Consider the following 17,301-nt stretch of genomic DNA (forward strand, 5'->3'; position numbering starts at 1 on the left):
GAGTAAAAGTGAGTTTATGTGGCTCAGCTGAATTACTTGCCTCACTACGTTTGGCAAAATAAATGTTCAGTTTCGCCACATAAACCATCACTTTTACTCCTTATATCACATTGGCTCGGAATGTGGGCTGGAAATTTCCCACACAAACTGAAAATGAAAATGACCATTCACCGTATTCGTTTTGTACAGCATTTTTGTAATAACTTGCAACAATAAAAAATTTCTGCTCTAAAGTGAACATTACTTCACTCAAAACGAATAAAACGCAAACTTGTCACTGACATTTGATGTCAAAAATCAGGATTGCCATCTGAAGGACTTTAATCAACGCCTACTCTAATTTATTTTTATTATGATCGCACGATACAACTGTGAAGAAAAAAAAAATCCACTCGGTCAAATAAAGAGTCCGATTTATACTCAAACTCGTCGAATAAATAACTATTAGCCTATTTTAATTACAACTATAAAAAACAACTACAATTAATTATTTTTATGTAATGAGTTGCATTCGAAAAACACTTAGTTTACTAAAAATTAACTACAACAAAAATATCCCAATTTTACTTGCTTCCTATCCCGGCGCATCCACCAAATGTATAATTATTAAGTAATTTTAAGGTTGTATCTAATATTAAATTATTTCGCAGAAATATTTAATAAATTCCTTATTACCTTTAAAATTTATATACTGTGTTTTAAAACACCGCAGACAATTATTTTATTTTATATAATTCATAACTTCTGCGCTTTGGAAGTCAAGGTCTTATGAAAACATAAGGGAATAATTGCTTTTTACTGGGAAACACTAATTATATTTCTACATTATTAAAACTTAAAATAAACTACAGCAAACAAGACTCTTATAAAAGCTGTATCATTTTGTTAAGAGCAGAAGTTTATCGATAAAATCCAATCCAGTATAGCCACATTACTTATTAAAACAAATTCGAGTATAAACCACAAATTTAAATATTATGTACAAACTCTTGTTTTCTTAAAAGTGTCACTTGACATTCCACGTTCAGGTATTTTTAAATTAAAGAATTGATGAATTCAGCACTAACTTGTAAGTGGCAAAATTTTTCTCTCATATATAAAAACTGTTATTATAAAGATTTAGCCCATTATAATATTAATCAAAAATGAGCAATTTCGACTGGAAGAAGACAATCGAAATAAATATTATAAAGCTTCGAGTTGTTGGTTTATGGCCCAAAGGAGATGAATCTTTTAAGTTTAACCTTTATGGCCTATGGACCGCAATTTCATTCATATGTCTCATATTCTGCCACAACTTCTTTCAAGCTGTCAATATTTACTTCATGGTTAATGATCTCAAAGCTGTGACTGCTATAATATTTTTGAATCTATCCGAATTACTCGGAATTTTAAAATCTTACTACCTTATAAAAAACATGGCAAAATTAAAGCAACTTATGATTACTCTCAACAGTCCAAAATTTCAACCAAAAAACGAGAGACAAATAAAATTAATCGAACCTAATTTGAAGTTTTGGAAGCAAATTTATTACGTGTATTGGGTTATGAGTAGTGGCGCTCTTTTCTTTTGGGCTACTTTCCCAATTTTGGATAAGTCTGTCAAGGATCATCGACTTCCATTTTTGGCATGGTATCCCTTCGATACGAAAGTTTCGCCATTTTACGAAATTGCCTATGTTCATCAAGTTATTGGAGTGATTTTTGTTGCTATTTCTACTGTTGGAGTGGACACTTTAATAGCTGCTTTGTGTATGTATATTGGGGCCCAAATTGATATTTTGTGTGACAATTTAAGGCAACTTAGTGGGGTAAACTTCAATGGTGAGTTGTTGGAGTGCATTTTCCACCACAAAATGATTTTAAAGTATGTATTTCAAAAAATTTTCCATTTTAAACTATGCGTTTGTAGATTTGCTGAAAACTGTAACGAGTTTTTGAAATGGATTGCGTTTTTTCAATTTTTTATAAGTGCAATGTCTATAGGTATCACTTTATTCCAAATGACAGTAGTAAGTTATTTATCAAATTTTATTTTTTATATAATCATACCAAAACGTACTTAGGTTACACCCTTTAGCAGCGAGTACTTTTCACTCCTTTCATATGAATTCGCCATTATAGTGGAAATTTTTATGTATTGCTGGTTTGGAAACGAAATAGAAGAAAAAGTAAATATCAAACAAAACATTTTTTTGGAAAATACCACTATTATATTTCAGAGTACAAATATTCCTTACGCTGCATTTGAGTCGGACTGGGTAGATGCTTCCAAAGAAAGCAAGGGAAATATGATAATTTTTATGATGCGGTGTCAAAGACCACTACAAATTTCTGCTTTAAATTTGTTTTACTTATCTGTTGAAACATTTATTAAGGTAAAAACAAAGATGTGTATCAATCTCATAATAGAAAATTCCTTTTTTTGTTGTCAGATTCTTCGAGCAGCTTGGTCATACTTCACACTTCTGTATCAAATGAGCACTAGAAAATAGTCGGCGCAAAAAAATAAAATTTGTCTAACACGCAATTCTTTTACTGCTTTTTAGATATGCGTAGAATAATTCACAAGAACATTTGACCACCTTGACCACCGAAATAAAAAAATATTACCTAAAACCATTTTTTGTTTTTTTTTTTTAATATCTTATGTCTAAGTGTTATTAGTAAACACTGTATAATTTAAATAAATAATGAGCTGAATTACTCGTACTTTGCAATTTGTGTCAATAATCTCAGATCAATAGGTTGGAAAAAATAAAACCAAAAAACTTAGATAACAATAACTATAATAATTATACAGGAATGTCCGAAATAATGTTGAGATATTTATGGAGGTGGTTCTCTAGGTCAAAACAAGAAGAAAAAGTTTCTATGGACCTATGTTATGTAGCTTCCGGAGACAAACAAAACAAAAGACCTGTTTTTTTAAATTAAATAAAAACTTACTGTTGCACTCAAAAATCACAAATTCACACACTTCACTTGGCGATAAACAAAAAAAAAAAAAATTAAATTAAAGTTCACAAACATTATATAGCATTTTCTTCTGTTACTTTTTGTAGCAATTTGCCTCTGCTTCTTGAACGGACCTACTGAATTAAAGAATCACAAAATCAGTTATTAAATCAGTTGAAAATATTAAATAAAATTTGAATCTGACTTTCCTAAGAAAATTAAAAGGTTTTATTGACTAACCCTTTAATCCGGATTCTTGTAGCACTGCTTCCTCCATTTCGCCCATTGACACTCACTAATAACTACTATAAATGTCTAATAAGCACCCGAAAATATCCAACACGCACGCACTAATCATACAGCCCCCATTTCTACACAATTTCGCACTGAACCACGAAATAAGTAATTTATTCGGACAATTATTACATTTCAAATAACTCGTACGGGAGGAAGGGTAAGACTGATTTGTTCGTTAAAATATTCCCTCAAAAAAGGCAAGATCCGCAAAAACCCATTTTGTAATAGTATTGCTGTGAAAGATCTTTGTTCGGGACTGCGTAATCCCGACATTCGTTCACCATTTTTTACAGTCACACGAATAAACAAACCTCCGATTCGCCTGATAAGACGTTAAGATGCATCTAATTGGCTGCGTCTTGATGCGTCCAAACATGAATTTTTACCGAAAATTTACTTCTGTTTAAAGGTAACATGAAATTTTAATTTGCCATTAATCGATTTAGAAAAGGCAAAATAAAATTTAATTCAGGACTAAACACATCCAAATTAAGTTGTCAGTTACTTTAGTTTTTAAACATCAAATTATAATCGCAAATTAAAATTTGATTGCAATAAAGAATGCTCTGCAAATACCTTTTCAAAATGAAAATGTGAAATTTGTTTAAAACAAAAATGTGTTTAGGGCTACGCCACCGTTTCTCGCAAGTCGAACTTAAACGTACCGATGTTTGCCAAGTTACCCCCTATAATAATTTAAGGTGTTTTTATAATAAATAATTGCATTTCGTAAATTTAAATAAATAAATCCTTTTCACAGTATTGAAAATAAAGTTACTTTAATTTACTAGTACTAAAAAAAGTACTTTATGGCTGCAATATTATTACCAGACTTTATTATACAGTCGGACATAAAAGATTTTTTCTAAACTGCTGTCAAATTTTCCTACTAGGGGAAATCACACATCATGTGCGCCGTCATATGCTCCGCCCATCATAGTCTAGAAAATTTCCAAACAACTGTAGAAACCTTTAATTATATAATAAATTAGGTATTTAATAAAATTAAAAACTAATTATGGCGTGTAATGAAATGTTTATTGTATTGCAACCAAAAATAAATAACAATATTTACAGTTTAAGTAGTAAAAACCGCAAAAGAACCGCCAAACTTAAACTTAAAACAATTTCTGAAAATGTGCCTCAAACTCCAGAGCCATAAGAACTTAACTACAAAAAGTTAAAAAATCATCCTAAAACGGTATATTTAAGTTATGTTTTTCAATATAACGCCTTCTAGCATTAGCAATAAGTTGTTCTTTTCTCTCCTGAAATGACTTGGTTCTCTCATGGGCAGATCTGGGGAAAGACGATGCAGCTGTATTGAACAAATCCCTGTCGCTAGCCGAAGTCGAAGGCGTCATTTTTGTGCCAGATGCTATAGAAGTGGAAGGTTGAGGATTGTTGGAGGTAGAATTGACCTGTTCTGGCACAAAGTGAATTCGGCCTTCTAAGATATTCGTAATAGTTGTGTCTACATTTCGTGTTTTGTCTACCAATTAAATCGTCAATGACCTCCAATTACTCATTTTAAACTTACTCAAGTCCTTGTAAATTGCGTTTAATGGCACATGTGGCAGCACTTCTTTTACTTGAGTCGCCATTCTCCTGACTTCGCTATCGACGCTAGGTCTAGGCACAGGTGGCGCTCCTCTCTGTTGTTCAACTAGTTGGCGTTTCTCCCACTCCAAGAGATCGGCAGCCGTAAATTCAGGAGTCTCCACCTAACAAAAACCACAATAAAAACTCATCATATTCTTGCAGTTTACCTTAAGGGCCGATGCGATATTTTGGCGTACGACTTCTGAATACTCAGTCTCCACTAGGGACTTTTTTTCGAGGGGCGGCAAAAATTTTAATTTATAGTTAGTAAGGGGCGAAAACATGTAAAATAAAACGTCAGTCCAATAAGATGCGCCTAAAGTCGTAACAGATAGGTCTAGAAAAGGGCGTTCAATGCTGATACAAACAGGTTGCACTTTATTTGTTAGAGAAAATGGGTAGCTTTTGAACTTTAGAAGTGCTTTGCCATTTGTGATTTTTTCTTCAGGTGTGAAATGTATTGGAACTTGTTGCTCAGATAAAAAGTCAACTAGGTTTTTCTTAAAACTTTCTAAATTTGTTTGACTACCAAAATAGTGAATTCCTAAGCCTCTAGCCAAGGATGGGTGCATTTGAGCGCCAGGCTGCAAGATTTTCATCAAAAAACAATTAGAATGTTCAATAAAAACTTACTGAGACCGATCCTGTTGCCGTATGAACAGCCAAATGATCAAAAATCGATACATTATTGCTAATATACACTTCTACATTTTCTTTTTTGTCTGGATTTTCTACTGTGACTGTTATACCTAATGTTAAACATGCAAATTTATTGACAAGTTTATGAATAATCCGAGTGTCTGATAAACAACATCCAATTAAAACGACACTCAAAGCTAATATTGTTCTTAAAATAAACAGGATTATTCCAACAGGTAAGTAAAGCACTAGGAACAAAATCTTCAACTCATTTGCTGGAAACCTAAAATTGAATTCATTACGTCGTTGCAACAAACCAAATTATGGGGATTACCTTTTGAAACAAAAAAGTTGCTTAATTTCAATATTATTTGGCATTTTCACATAACAAAAACAAAATTATCTTAAGATTTTACGCTAAATAACATAACAGAAGGTTAGGTTTGTGACATTTGACGTGACGTCTTCAAAAAACATGGGCGGCTCGTGGAATCTTGAGGCAAAGAAATTTTTATGGTTTTTTAGTCAAAAACCTTAAACTTTACTTAAATAAAAAATATTTTTTTTTAATCCTAGCTTATTTGAATTGTTTATTCTAAAGTCAAAATATACAAAAACTTTAAATTTTTGCTCAACTTTACAAAAATTAGTGCGCCACTGGAAAAAATAAAAAACACCAGTCATCTGAGTAGGAGCACAATTATCTAAAATATACATAATTAGTTTAGTCACGATGAAAAAACTATCCCGAATAATCTGATTCGTCTGTTTTTGTGTATTATTCCGTAATTTTTTATCAAAAAAAATTAGAAAACAAAACAAAATTCCCTAGTTGCCATCCGTCAAACGTCAAATGTCAGTGTCAACCTGTCAACAATTAGGTTATTTTTGATAAAGTCTTTGTCAGTCTTTGTGGTTTCACCCTTCGAATAAAAAGTGAATGTCCTGTTGAGTACCGTGGAAATGGAGAACATGCAGGGGAACTCTCCAGAGTGCATCACAGCATGTGGCACGGACGAGGAACGATGTTCTTTAACCCACCAGCCCTCCTGCCATAGCTCCAAATCGCTCCTCACCGAAGAGAAAATGCGTCGCAAGCTTCAGTTTTTCTTCATGAACCCCATCGAGAAGTGGCAAGCGAAGAAACGCTTCCCGTACAAATTCACAGTGCAGCTTATTAAGATAATTCTAGTGACAATGCAACTGTGTTTGTTTGCCTATAACCGATACAATCATGTCAATTATACGTGGGACAATAGGATTTCATTTTCTCACTTGTTTCTGAGGGGCTGGGACGCCACAAGAGAAGTGAGTGCTTATCCTCCAGCCACTGGACCTTTGGCCATCTACAAAGCGGACGATTTTTATGCCACTATCGACTACGCTTATTCGGGGTATGCGAATTTGAGCCAAGCCGTGGGCTCGTATTCCTATGCAAACGAAGACAATACGATGACTGATATGGAATTGTGTTTATCGCAGTATAAAAAAGGAATCATTTTTGGTTTCAACGAATCTTATGTTTTTGACGCTGAAATTGTAGAAACTTGTCTTAATATAACGCACAGCCCGTCTGATCATCTCCTCGACTCTAAACAGTATTTAAGTAACTTAAATATTAATTTTTCAGCATTGGTTAAAGCTGTTTTGAAGTTTTCACTTAAGACTGTTAATTTTAAAACCGCCGGTCGGATTTCGCCCCCGAATTGTTACCGATTTGACATAGATATTAATTTCGACAATGAGGATCATGATGGTCAAATGTTACTTTGGTTGGACGCACAACCAGTGCGTCTTATGTGCAAAGGCGATGTTGAGTATGTCACTGATGATGAAATTGACTCGTTTTTGCAAAGTGTTCTAAATTATTTAGTTATAACGATTTGTATTTTGTCTTTTGTGTTGTGTACTAGGGCTGTTTTAAGGGCCCAAAAATTGAAAAAAATGACCAACACGTTTTTTGTTAATCAATTCGGACGCCCTCTTAGCAAAGAGGATAGAAACAAGTTCTTGAATCTGTGGTATGTCATGATAATAATTAACGATATTTTAATAATCATCGGGTCGTCAATTAAAGAACAGATCGAGCGCAAGGACTTCACCAGTGACCAGTGGAACGTTTGTAGCTTGTTTTTGGGACTTGGTAATATGCTGGTATGGTTTGGGGTCTTACGTTACTTGACATTCTTTAAAACATACAACGTTGTTATTTTGACGCTGGAAAAAGCAGCTCCTCAAGTCGCCAGATTCCTCCTTTGTGCTTTACTTATTTATGCGGGTTTCACCTTCTCAGGATGGCTTATTTTAGGACCGTACCATTTGAAATTCAGGTCGTTATCCACGACTTCAGAGTGTCTATTCTCTCTGATTAACGGTGACGATATGTTTGCCACTTTTTCCATAATGTCGAGTAAATCCACCATGTTGTGGTGGTTCAGCAAGATTTATTTATACTCATTTATTAGTTTGTATATTTATATCATTTTAAGTTTGTTTATTTCTGTTATCATGGACGCTTATGATACGATCAAAGTTTATTATATTGAGGGATTCCCCAAAAGTGATTTACAAATTTTCATTGGTGACACCAACATCGAAGATGTATCAAGTGGTATTTTTAGAACCGCGTCGAATGACAGTTTGGGAGGTCTTATGAAAGATTTATGTTGTTGTACCTGTAGTAAATTGCACAAGTCATACTCGAGCTTGTCACGTGGTAGCTTGGCTACTGACGGATCAAGACGAGGTTCCAATGCCGTTTAAGAATAAAACTACAGTTTTGTAAATATTTTATTGTATATAGAATAGAGTATATGTTTTGTACAGAAAACATTTATATAAATATATTGACTAGATCAAATTATGTTCGAGATAAACTTTACATGTATCTCTGTCTCAATACAACAATTTATTTATGTATGATCTGTAGTTTCACTGCAATTACCCGACACAAAACCCCTAATTGCAAAGTTAAGGTTTGTTAAAAACAATGAGTGTACAAATGAGAACATTCATTTTTTAATGACTAATAACAAATGGACATTTTTTGAATAAAATCATATATCTACTTAATAAAAGCAAAAAAAGCAATTACTGTCAAAAAAAAATATAAAAACGTTGGTTATTTCTGTCTTATGATAATTACTCAAGTAATTAAATGCTTAATAATTAATTAATTAATTACCCTGGCTTATTAATACATTACATGAAAAACTTTGTCAGTTGATACGAATCTTCACTTAAAATAAGTACATCACTTCTTGTACGTTTGGGAATTGGTGCACATAGTAATAATCAATGAAGATTTTAATTATCATTAGCACCAGTTTGGCATTTGTACATATAACACATAAGTATTTAAACATTCATATATGTACTTTGAGACATTGTGTGAAAAGAACAGTTAATACAAAAGAATTATGATTTAACGTTCCAGTTCTGCTTGTACTTGTTCGACTGTTTTACCTTTGGTCTCAGGTACCACAAAATAAACAAAAACACCCCCCAAAAGGGAGAGAATCGAAAATGCATAAAAAGTAGAATCCTGTCCTACACATTCGTTTACTTGAAGATAAAATTTAGTTACTAAAAACGCTAGAAACCAGTTAAAAGTACCAGCACCTGAACTGGCTATACTTTTAATTTCTGGAGTAAAAATTTCCGAAGAAATCATCCACGGAATAGGACCCAAACCTATTGAGAAAACTACAACAAAAAGACACAAAGAAACAATCGGTATGAAACCGATTTCGTGCAAAACAGCACCATCAATGGCCGTTCGATACTTCAAAGTGAAATAAATCGCCAAAACTAAAGTTGAAAAAGCCATAACTATGGATGAGGTCAACAGGAGGATTTTCCGCCCCAATTTATCAATCATTAAAGACGAAACAAACGTAGCGACTGCTTGAAACGCACCCACTATAATCGCTGCAGTATTTGCATCGAGATTAGACCCAGCTGACGCGAATATATCGCTCGAATACAAAATAATAGCGTTAATTCCACTAAACTGCTGGAAAAACATTAACGAGAAAGCGATCACAAACGCTTTAATATTAGCCTTTTTCTGAAAAGTCTGCGATATCGAAACCGAACTCTCGAGGCTTTCCTTCAAAGTCCCTTCAATTTCAGCCAATTCGGCTTCGTTGCTTTCACACGGGCCCCTCAACCTAACCAATGCTCTCAGAGCATCATCATAGAGCCCACTCCTCAAACAAAACGCCGGAGTTTCCGGTTGAAACGCAAACAAAACAATGAAAACAACCGGAAGAGAGGCGCAAAAAATCGTGTACCCCATGGACGTGAGGAATTTTCCTGCCAAATAAGCGAATATAATTCCAATGGTTACCATCAACTGAAAGTAACTGCCGAGAGTGCCGCGTATCTCTTTTTGGGCGATTTCGCTGGTGTACAAGGGGGCTGCCACGCATGAAGCGCCGGCGGCCATCCCGGTGATCAAGCGACCCAAATATATCATTACTATTGATTTTGCAAAAAGGATTAATGACCAACCAATGGCGAAAGGTACAATGAGGAGGAGTAGGGTTTTTTTGCGGCCTATTAGGTCACACAGAAAACCAGTAGGAATGCACATTGTCATGCCACCTAGAGTGACGAACGAGCCAATCCAGCCCATCTGGTTGCTGTTGACTGTAATATTGTGAAATTTACCGTGTTGAATTTCGTTCAAGATGGGGGAAGTCCACCCAAGGACGGCCCCGGCTGCAAGGGCGGATAAAGTTGCTACAACAGACAAGTTTACCGATTTCTCTAAATTTTTAACAAAGATTTACCTGTTAATGCGGCCACGTATTGGGGGAACCGTCGAGGAACAAAACTAATTTGTGCACCATGTTCAGCGCTGTAGGACGGCGGATCCTATTCAAATGGTGTTTATTTCTACCAAATTAAGAGCTGATAAAAATTTACCACTGAATCATAACTTCTACTATCTGGTGAGACTGAAACACCTGCAGTTGGATCCCGTAACAACGACACTTTGTCCTGACTCATTTTCAAGATTATCAATGACGAGAAGTGTGAATTACGATGCTGGGACCTCTGTTCTAATTTCTAATTGGAAAAATTGATGTGTTTTGCTAAACCCACGAAACAAAGAGCAACGACAAAACACATCAACAAATGTCAACAGTCAACACATGTTTCTAATCAGAGGACGTAATCGCAAACGGTGGCGCGAAATTCAATTGTAACTCAACAATACAACTTTTTCCTTCTTTTTAATACATTCATCAAATAAATGACTGGCGATCTTGCAAGGTCTTCCATTGATTATTTATAAGGTAATTGTAAAAATTTATTTTACATAAAAATAATAATGTCGATTCTATAATAGAAAGTTTTCTCATATCAATCACTCTTGGGCATCAAGCGACTAATCATCTGCTGATTATTGACAAAACGTTCTCAAAATTTTCACCATAACAACCCCATTGACACATTACGCTTTTAGTAAAAACTAGAGTTCCTATATTGTATTTATTTTTTATATTTATATTTTCCTATATTCTAAAATAGGAACTCTAGTAAAAACTGGTCAAAAATTAGATTTATCCACAATGTCAGATGAAGAACTTGAAGGAGATATTGGAACTCTCGAAATTAAAGGAATTATTGGATTTGATGGTAACATTGGTACTAAGTTGTCACAAAAGACAATGGTTTTAAAATTTTAGGAACTACAGTTAAGGGATTTATCGTTCATCCTGATGAAAAACACGTAGTGTATCCTTTGGGAAACAAAGTCACCATCCAGGACTGGACTACTAAAGCCCAAGTTTTTCTTAGTGGTCATACTAACACTATTTCTGCCATTGATGTTTCCAGATCCGGAAAATATATTGCCAGTGGCCAAATTAACCACATTGGGTTCAAGGTATGGAAATTGTGCTTTATCGTACGTGTTTTTTATTTAGTTTTTAACCGAGGAAAAGGTGTTTTTTTACAAAATTATCAATTTTGTAAATCTACGAAATAATTTTAAAATATAAAATATTTTCCAAAACAGTAAAATTGTTTTCAGAATTTCAGTTGAATTCTAACTTTAGAAGTAAATTCTATTTGCAATTAACATATTTTTCCCGTTTTTAATAGATTTATTTCTTTTAACACGTTATGTACAAAGCGATCCACAATGACTGAGTACGTTGGCAATCCCAACACTAATTTTTAAAGCTTACCACGCTTTTAATTATGAACAATTCAACAATCTTGTGGGGTTGTACGTCAAGTACTTGTCAAGCAAAACCGTATCCGGTTGCAGTGTTTCAAATTATTAACAAAAATACTTTCAAATATGTTGCCAACAGACTCAGTTTTTCTGGATCACTTCGTATAAACGTCCTCTTTCTAATAGTTTCTACGAGTAATTCTTTATGTTTATAATTTTAGGTTTTTAACAACTTTTTTAGTCTCTCCTTACTCATTTTTTTCTTCATTTTTCTTCATTGTCTTAGCTTTTGCCATTTTTATCTTTTTAAAGCAATTTATATCCGGCTTTCTTTTTTTTTCTCTTCTCCTAGCTAAATTTAGTCACCATTAAGTACACATGATTTTTTTACATTACCTACTTTTTTGTTTGAGCATAATTTTTGGCCAATTATTTTTTTTTATAACTTCACCAATTTGGAATTGGATTAGCAGATAATTAATATAATCGATGTCAGGATGTTCCACAATTATTACACATACACATTATTACACGTATAGAATAGTATATTAAAGAACGAGTTTTATAAGGGTTGATTTGGGGCACGAATCCCAAGTTAGAAAACGAGCCGTAGGCGAGTTTTCTATGGGATGAGTGCGCCAATGCCATTATAAAACGAGTATTTTATGCTATTTTTTCTAATTTGCGTCCACTTTTTTTCTTATTTTAATAAAAAAAATATATATTTTTGTCGCCTAGAGAATTTTGTGTTAGTTGGTATCGGTTGGTGACATTCGGCGCCCACCTGTTTTTTTGAGTCATTTCTGCCGTCTGTCATTAAAAATAAAATTTACAAATTATTAGTTATTAGTGTTACAACATAATAATAAATAAAATATGAGAATCAGAATTTAGTTTGCATTCCGCGCGAAATTGCCGAAGTAACAACGCAAAATTTGTTACCTGACAAGTCAGAAGCGACATCCAAAAACTAAATAACCCGTAATTCATTAAAGTACAGTGTGTTTTTATAGATAGCCATAAACGACTCCTACTGGAGACGTTAATAAACGTATTATAAACGCAAATTAGAAAAAAATTGTTTTTGACAGAAAATATATTAAATGTTGCAGACAAATTATAAATTTTTATTATAGTATTCGGAGCTATAATTTCACAGAATAAATGGAAGATAATGATAATAATTTTTGATTAAAAGTTTCGAGTTCTTTTGGAGTTTTTAAGTTGTTATTTTGCAATTTAAAAAACAGTATTCATTTCTACAGAATTACAAACCTAACAAAATTTAAATATCATGGTGTTAAAAAAAATTAACACAACCTAAAATTATAAAATTCAATTATAACAATTAAAACTTTGACAAGAAAACAATAAAACATTTCAGCAACAATTTATACATGTAGTACCTACTTTTTGTAAATCTACTTTTTTCTTCACTTACTCTTAATTCGAAGAACATTATACAAAAATTCATTTTCTCTTACCAAAATAGGAGAATGTAACTTTTTGTGTCGGTTTATTAAGATTATTTACCGTTTAAAAAAACCCAGAAATATGTGTTTTTAAATATTTTTTGACACTTTTTTTTATTGAAATTAAAGAGATTCAAAGATGAAATTTGTTATTAAATACATTAAATTATTGAAAAGGCCCGCGTCATAATTTGGGACTTCGCGAGCCACACCATCGTCTCACAGCACGAACTCCACAAAGTCCGGGTGGAAGCCGTGGCATTCTCCAACAACGACAACTACCTATTTTCGATCGGCGGCCGCGATTGCGGCTCTCTGGTGGTATGGGACGTGACCCAGGGCCAGGTGATTTGTGGTTCGGCGGTGGCGCACGGAATCCAAGGAGAGGCCACGACGATCCTTAGCATGAACAGACGCGGGCCGTGTTTCATGACAGCGGGAGACAATCACCTGGCCGTCTGGACAGTGGACAAGGAGGCGAGGAAGGTTCACTCGCTCGACGTGAGCACTGGCAAAATCAAAAGGACCATCCTCTGCATGGACGTCAACGAGCGTGACGAGGTGTGCTATTGCGGCACCGCCACCGGAGACGTGCTCAAAATCAGACTAAACTACCACCATGATCCCGATGTCCTGATCCCCGCCAAGCATCCCATGACGGTGGGGTGCTTCACGAGGATAAGCAAGAAGAAGTTGCCGGAAGGGAAGGTGGATTTGTATAGTTTGGGGGTGAAGTCGATCAGGAGGCTGTTTGCGGGGCCGTTGCTGATCGGGGCCGGGGATGGAACATTGGAGCTGGTGGAGGAAATTAAGAGTAAAGGGGGTGGGGATAAGGGTAAGAGGGTGAAGGTGCCCTCTGTGCCGACTTTGCGTTGTGTAAGGAGAGACGATGTTTCAAATGGAAATTTTAATCATGATGTTTCAGCTGAAAAGCACCAATGTTTTTTCAGCAGTCACTTCTTTGCAGCTTTTGAAAAATGATACAGTTATACTGGCAGGAACTATTAATTGCGAGATTTACCAAATTGATATGGCGACTTTTAATACAGAGTTGCTTGTTACTTGCCATACCTCGACTATCTATGACATTGCCTTTCCTTAGTAAGTTCAAAACGATTGAAAGCCCTTGAGAAATAATTTTGATTTTCAGCAACTTTTCTGAAGTGTTTGCCACAGCTAGTAAAAACGACGTCCGCGTTTGGTCAATCAAAACCCACCAAGAACTCCTCCGTATCCAAGTACCAAATTTCAGTGCTTCTAGTGTCGTATTTTCCCACGATGGTAAATCGATTTTGACAGCTTGGAACGATGGAATTATCCGTTCTTTCACTCCTTTAACCGGAAGATTGATTTACGCCATTTTGAATGCCCACAATAAGGGAGTTTCAGCTTTGGCAATCACACATGAAGGAGATGTTTTAGTTAGTGGGGGTTGCGAAGGACAAGTTAGTTTAGCAAATTATAAAAATGTTTTCGTAAAAAATTATTGTTTAGGTCAGAATGTGGTCAGTTACACCCTATCGCCAGCAGTTAATTTGTACTTTGAAAGAACATAAAGCTCCGGTGTCTGCTGTTGATATTAACAAAGCTGGTACCGAAGCAGTCAGTGCCAGTACAGATGGTACTTGTATCATCTGGGATTTGATACGTCAATGTCGTCGGCATATTATGTTTGGAACCACGTTGTTTATGTGTGCCCGGTATTATCCTACTGATGTGCAAGTCCTGACCGGTGGTTCCGACCGGAAACTTTCATATTGGGAAGTCCTTGATGGTACCCTAGTTCGGGAAGTCGAAGGATCCGAGTCTGGTGCCATCAACGCACTAGATATATCATTAGATGGCAACATTTTTGTGACTGGAGGGAACGATCAAATCGTCAAGCTTTGGAATTACCAACTTGGTACCATCATAAGTACCATTTATAAGTATCAACAACTATCATTCATTTTTTAGGTATTGCTACTCACATTGGAATAGGCCACTCTGCTGTCATTACAGCAACTCGGTTTAGTCCAGATCAAAAATATATTGTGACGACAAGTGGTTCTGGAAGTATCTTTATATGGAAGTCTCCACAAGATTTGGTTCAATCTTCTAAGGACAAAATTGTTGAAGGAGCAGAACCACCTAAAGAACAAAAGGTTGAAACGAAAGATGAAGTCATACAAGATCTACCAACAGCGAGAAGTGATCATAGTAGGGAAGGTGAAAAGAAGTGTGTTTGTCAATGTCCTTGCACGAAAAAGCCAGTTTATGAGCACACTGATGGAATGGGAGATGGGGTAAAAAGTCCGGAACCTAAAGCATGTACTAAAAATGACTCAAGTGAAAAGAAAAATGGCTCAGTTAACGCGAGTCCTAAGAGTAGCTCCAGCGGCAAGAAAAATGGATCAGTTACGGGGTCGGGGAGAAAGAATTGAAATATTTGCAACCCTATTATTTATTTTTTTGTACTTTAGTATTAAATTTTTTACAGAAGTTTCTCTTTCCTTTTTCAAAGTCAAAAAACAAAATAGAATCTGAAACTAATACCGTCAAACTGACTCCAATTGTTGAAATACCAAAATTATGTAAATATTTTGTTACGTACAAACAATTTCAAAGGACACCCTTCCACGCGTAAAAAAAACAAAAAATGGTTCACGTGATTGAATCTGCCAATCATACATTAATTTTCGGTTCACCTGACTCGAATCAAACCAATCGCGTTTTGATCTGTGAGTTTGAAATTATGTTACCAATATTTAATAATACAGAGACAGAAAAATCAAAACTAACGTGATTCACATTCATCTTATTCAATGGTGCCAACTTAATTCGACAATCAGAATTCAATTTGATCAAAAACTTGAAAATTGAAGACATGGAGTTGTTGTCTCAGGTATATTAACACATGTGTCAATGTCTTGCTCACCAATTGAAGACGTGTAGCATTTTAAAGTACATCGGGGTGCTACAAGAGAGCCCAAAGTAACACAAAACGTTAATATCATAATGACTGAAAAATTCCAAATACTACAGAAATCTGTAGATCTGAATGTAAATTTGAAGGGTTTTGATTTTTGATAAAAATATTTAAAAACAGATAAGAAACATATTTTACTGTTATCTAAAAAATACTGGAGATTAAATAGGCACACACATCCACCTTATTTCTAATTACGTCTTTTTGTAAAAATTACTTTAAAGCAGCCACTAATTCTAAAATTTCATCAACTCCTCGAGTAACATTCTCTAAACTATTCTGGCATGCCTTATCTATAATGCTTTCAATTAATTCGTTTCTAATATCGATGAATTCTGAGAGAGTAAGCGATTTCTCAGGCTTGTTTTTCTTGGCAAAAGAACAGTCTGGGGCATGCTTCAAGTGTTCTGACCAAGGATCATCATCCTTGGCCCAACAATCCAGAGACTTGTTGCAAAGAAAACATGATACAGTATCTGGTTCTCGTGAATTTCCCACGAATATAAATCCTGCCTCTGCTAACTATAAACAACAAATCATAACCTCTTTTTTAGAGTTTGTAGAAAAATTACCTTTGCTGCATTGCACTGAACATTGTCACTGAAAACCCACTTTTTGAACGTTGCTTTCCGATTTGCTTCCAAACAATATTCCAAACTGGATCTGAGCTCCTGAAAATTGTAAATTGGGATCAAGGGAAGAATGCTAAATTATAAAAACTCACATTAAGCAGCTTATCTGACATTTTAATGGATCTTGAAAATTAATGGTAAATGGAATAAACGAAAAAGTATGGATTTGCCTCAACAGAATAAAACAGCAAAGTTAGATTAAAAACAACAAACAAACGTTAACTTTGTCTGAATTCAAATCTGACAACTGACAGGGTTACGCGCTTGCGTATTTTTATTTGTTTGGAAAACAATGGCGGCATTTTTAAAATAAAATGTATTTGGTTGCGGATGATTTTTTTTTATACACAAACAGTATCAAAGATGAATACCATACCTATAAAAAAATAACAATCAATCAAACTATCTAAATTGAATAATAGATATTTATATATCCACTAAAATCTTATTTTTTATTACTAATGTATATTTAGTTAATAAAACACATAAATAATAAAAGTATAAAAACTATGAAACTAACTATTTATTTAAAAAAAATTA

General features: G+C 34.5%; 7 protein-coding genes across 7 annotated transcripts; 4 read left to right on the plus strand and 3 right to left on the minus strand.

Annotated features, from left to right (window-relative positions):
• Positions 1 to 1,325: 1,325 nt before the first annotated feature.
• Positions 1,326 to 1,941, plus strand: LOC123014851 (odorant receptor 83a-like). The gene is made up of 2 exons (XM_044414137.1): positions 1,326 to 1,824; positions 1,913 to 1,941. The coding sequence occupies exons 1-2, from the start codon at positions 1,326 to 1,328 to the stop codon at positions 1,939 to 1,941; spliced, it is 528 nt and encodes a 175-aa protein (XP_044270072.1).
• LOC123015058 (odorant receptor Or2-like) lies at positions 1,910 to 2,501 on the plus strand. The gene is made up of 4 exons (XM_044414495.1): positions 1,910 to 2,012; positions 2,067 to 2,171; positions 2,223 to 2,378; positions 2,436 to 2,501. The coding sequence occupies exons 1-4, from the start codon at positions 1,977 to 1,979 to the stop codon at positions 2,493 to 2,495; spliced, it is 357 nt and encodes a 118-aa protein (XP_044270430.1). The 5' UTR covers positions 1,910 to 1,976; the 3' UTR covers positions 2,496 to 2,501.
• Positions 2,502 to 4,271: 1,770 nt separating this feature from the next.
• On the minus strand, positions 4,272 to 5,990 carry LOC123015343 (lipid droplet-regulating VLDL assembly factor AUP1-like). The gene is made up of 5 exons (XM_044415050.1): positions 5,831 to 5,990; positions 5,491 to 5,779; positions 5,025 to 5,441; positions 4,796 to 4,979; positions 4,272 to 4,747 (listed from the first exon to the last, which is right to left on the minus strand). The coding sequence occupies exons 1-5, from the start codon at positions 5,872 to 5,874 to the stop codon at positions 4,449 to 4,451; spliced, it is 1,233 nt and encodes a 410-aa protein (XP_044270985.1). The 5' UTR covers positions 5,875 to 5,990; the 3' UTR covers positions 4,272 to 4,448.
• A 324-nt stretch (positions 5,991 to 6,314) lies between these two features.
• On the plus strand, positions 6,315 to 8,418 carry LOC123015341 (mucolipin-3-like). The gene has a single exon (XM_044415048.1). The coding sequence runs from the start codon at positions 6,460 to 6,462 to the stop codon at positions 8,257 to 8,259; it is 1,800 nt and encodes a 599-aa protein (XP_044270983.1). The 5' UTR covers positions 6,315 to 6,459; the 3' UTR covers positions 8,260 to 8,418.
• Positions 8,419 to 8,492: 74 nt separating this feature from the next.
• On the minus strand, positions 8,493 to 10,673 carry LOC123015342 (facilitated trehalose transporter Tret1-like). The gene is made up of 3 exons (XM_044415049.1): positions 10,429 to 10,673; positions 10,293 to 10,377; positions 8,493 to 10,242 (listed from the first exon to the last, which is right to left on the minus strand). The coding sequence occupies exons 1-3, from the start codon at positions 10,510 to 10,512 to the stop codon at positions 8,921 to 8,923; spliced, it is 1,491 nt and encodes a 496-aa protein (XP_044270984.1). The 5' UTR covers positions 10,513 to 10,673; the 3' UTR covers positions 8,493 to 8,920.
• Positions 10,674 to 10,737: 64 nt separating this feature from the next.
• LOC123015340 (cilia- and flagella-associated protein 52) lies at positions 10,738 to 15,642 on the plus strand. The gene is made up of 8 exons (XM_044415047.1): positions 10,738 to 10,802; positions 10,856 to 11,145; positions 11,196 to 11,395; positions 13,339 to 14,037; positions 14,087 to 14,262; positions 14,312 to 14,606; positions 14,656 to 15,064; positions 15,118 to 15,642. The coding sequence occupies exons 2-8, from the start codon at positions 11,079 to 11,081 to the stop codon at positions 15,582 to 15,584; spliced, it is 2,313 nt and encodes a 770-aa protein (XP_044270982.1). The 5' UTR covers positions 10,738 to 10,802; positions 10,856 to 11,078; the 3' UTR covers positions 15,585 to 15,642.
• Positions 15,643 to 16,244: 602 nt separating this feature from the next.
• On the minus strand, positions 16,245 to 17,018 carry LOC123015344 (baculoviral IAP repeat-containing protein 5). The gene is made up of 3 exons (XM_044415051.1): positions 16,854 to 17,018; positions 16,702 to 16,800; positions 16,245 to 16,651 (listed from the first exon to the last, which is right to left on the minus strand). Exons 1-3 carry the CDS (start codon positions 16,872 to 16,874, stop codon positions 16,343 to 16,345), a joined length of 429 nt encoding a protein of 142 aa, XP_044270986.1. The 5' UTR covers positions 16,875 to 17,018; the 3' UTR covers positions 16,245 to 16,342.
• Positions 17,019 to 17,301: the final 283 nt, after the last annotated feature.

The sequence above is a fragment of the Tribolium madens genome, unplaced genomic scaffold (assembly GCF_015345945.1).
Source record: "Tribolium madens isolate multiple individuals breed KSU strain unplaced genomic scaffold, Tmad_KSU_1.1 Scaffold_97;HRSCAF=244;Tcas5.2_LG3a, whole genome shotgun sequence".
NCBI classification, from domain to species: domain Eukaryota; kingdom Metazoa; phylum Arthropoda; class Insecta; order Coleoptera; family Tenebrionidae; genus Tribolium; species Tribolium madens.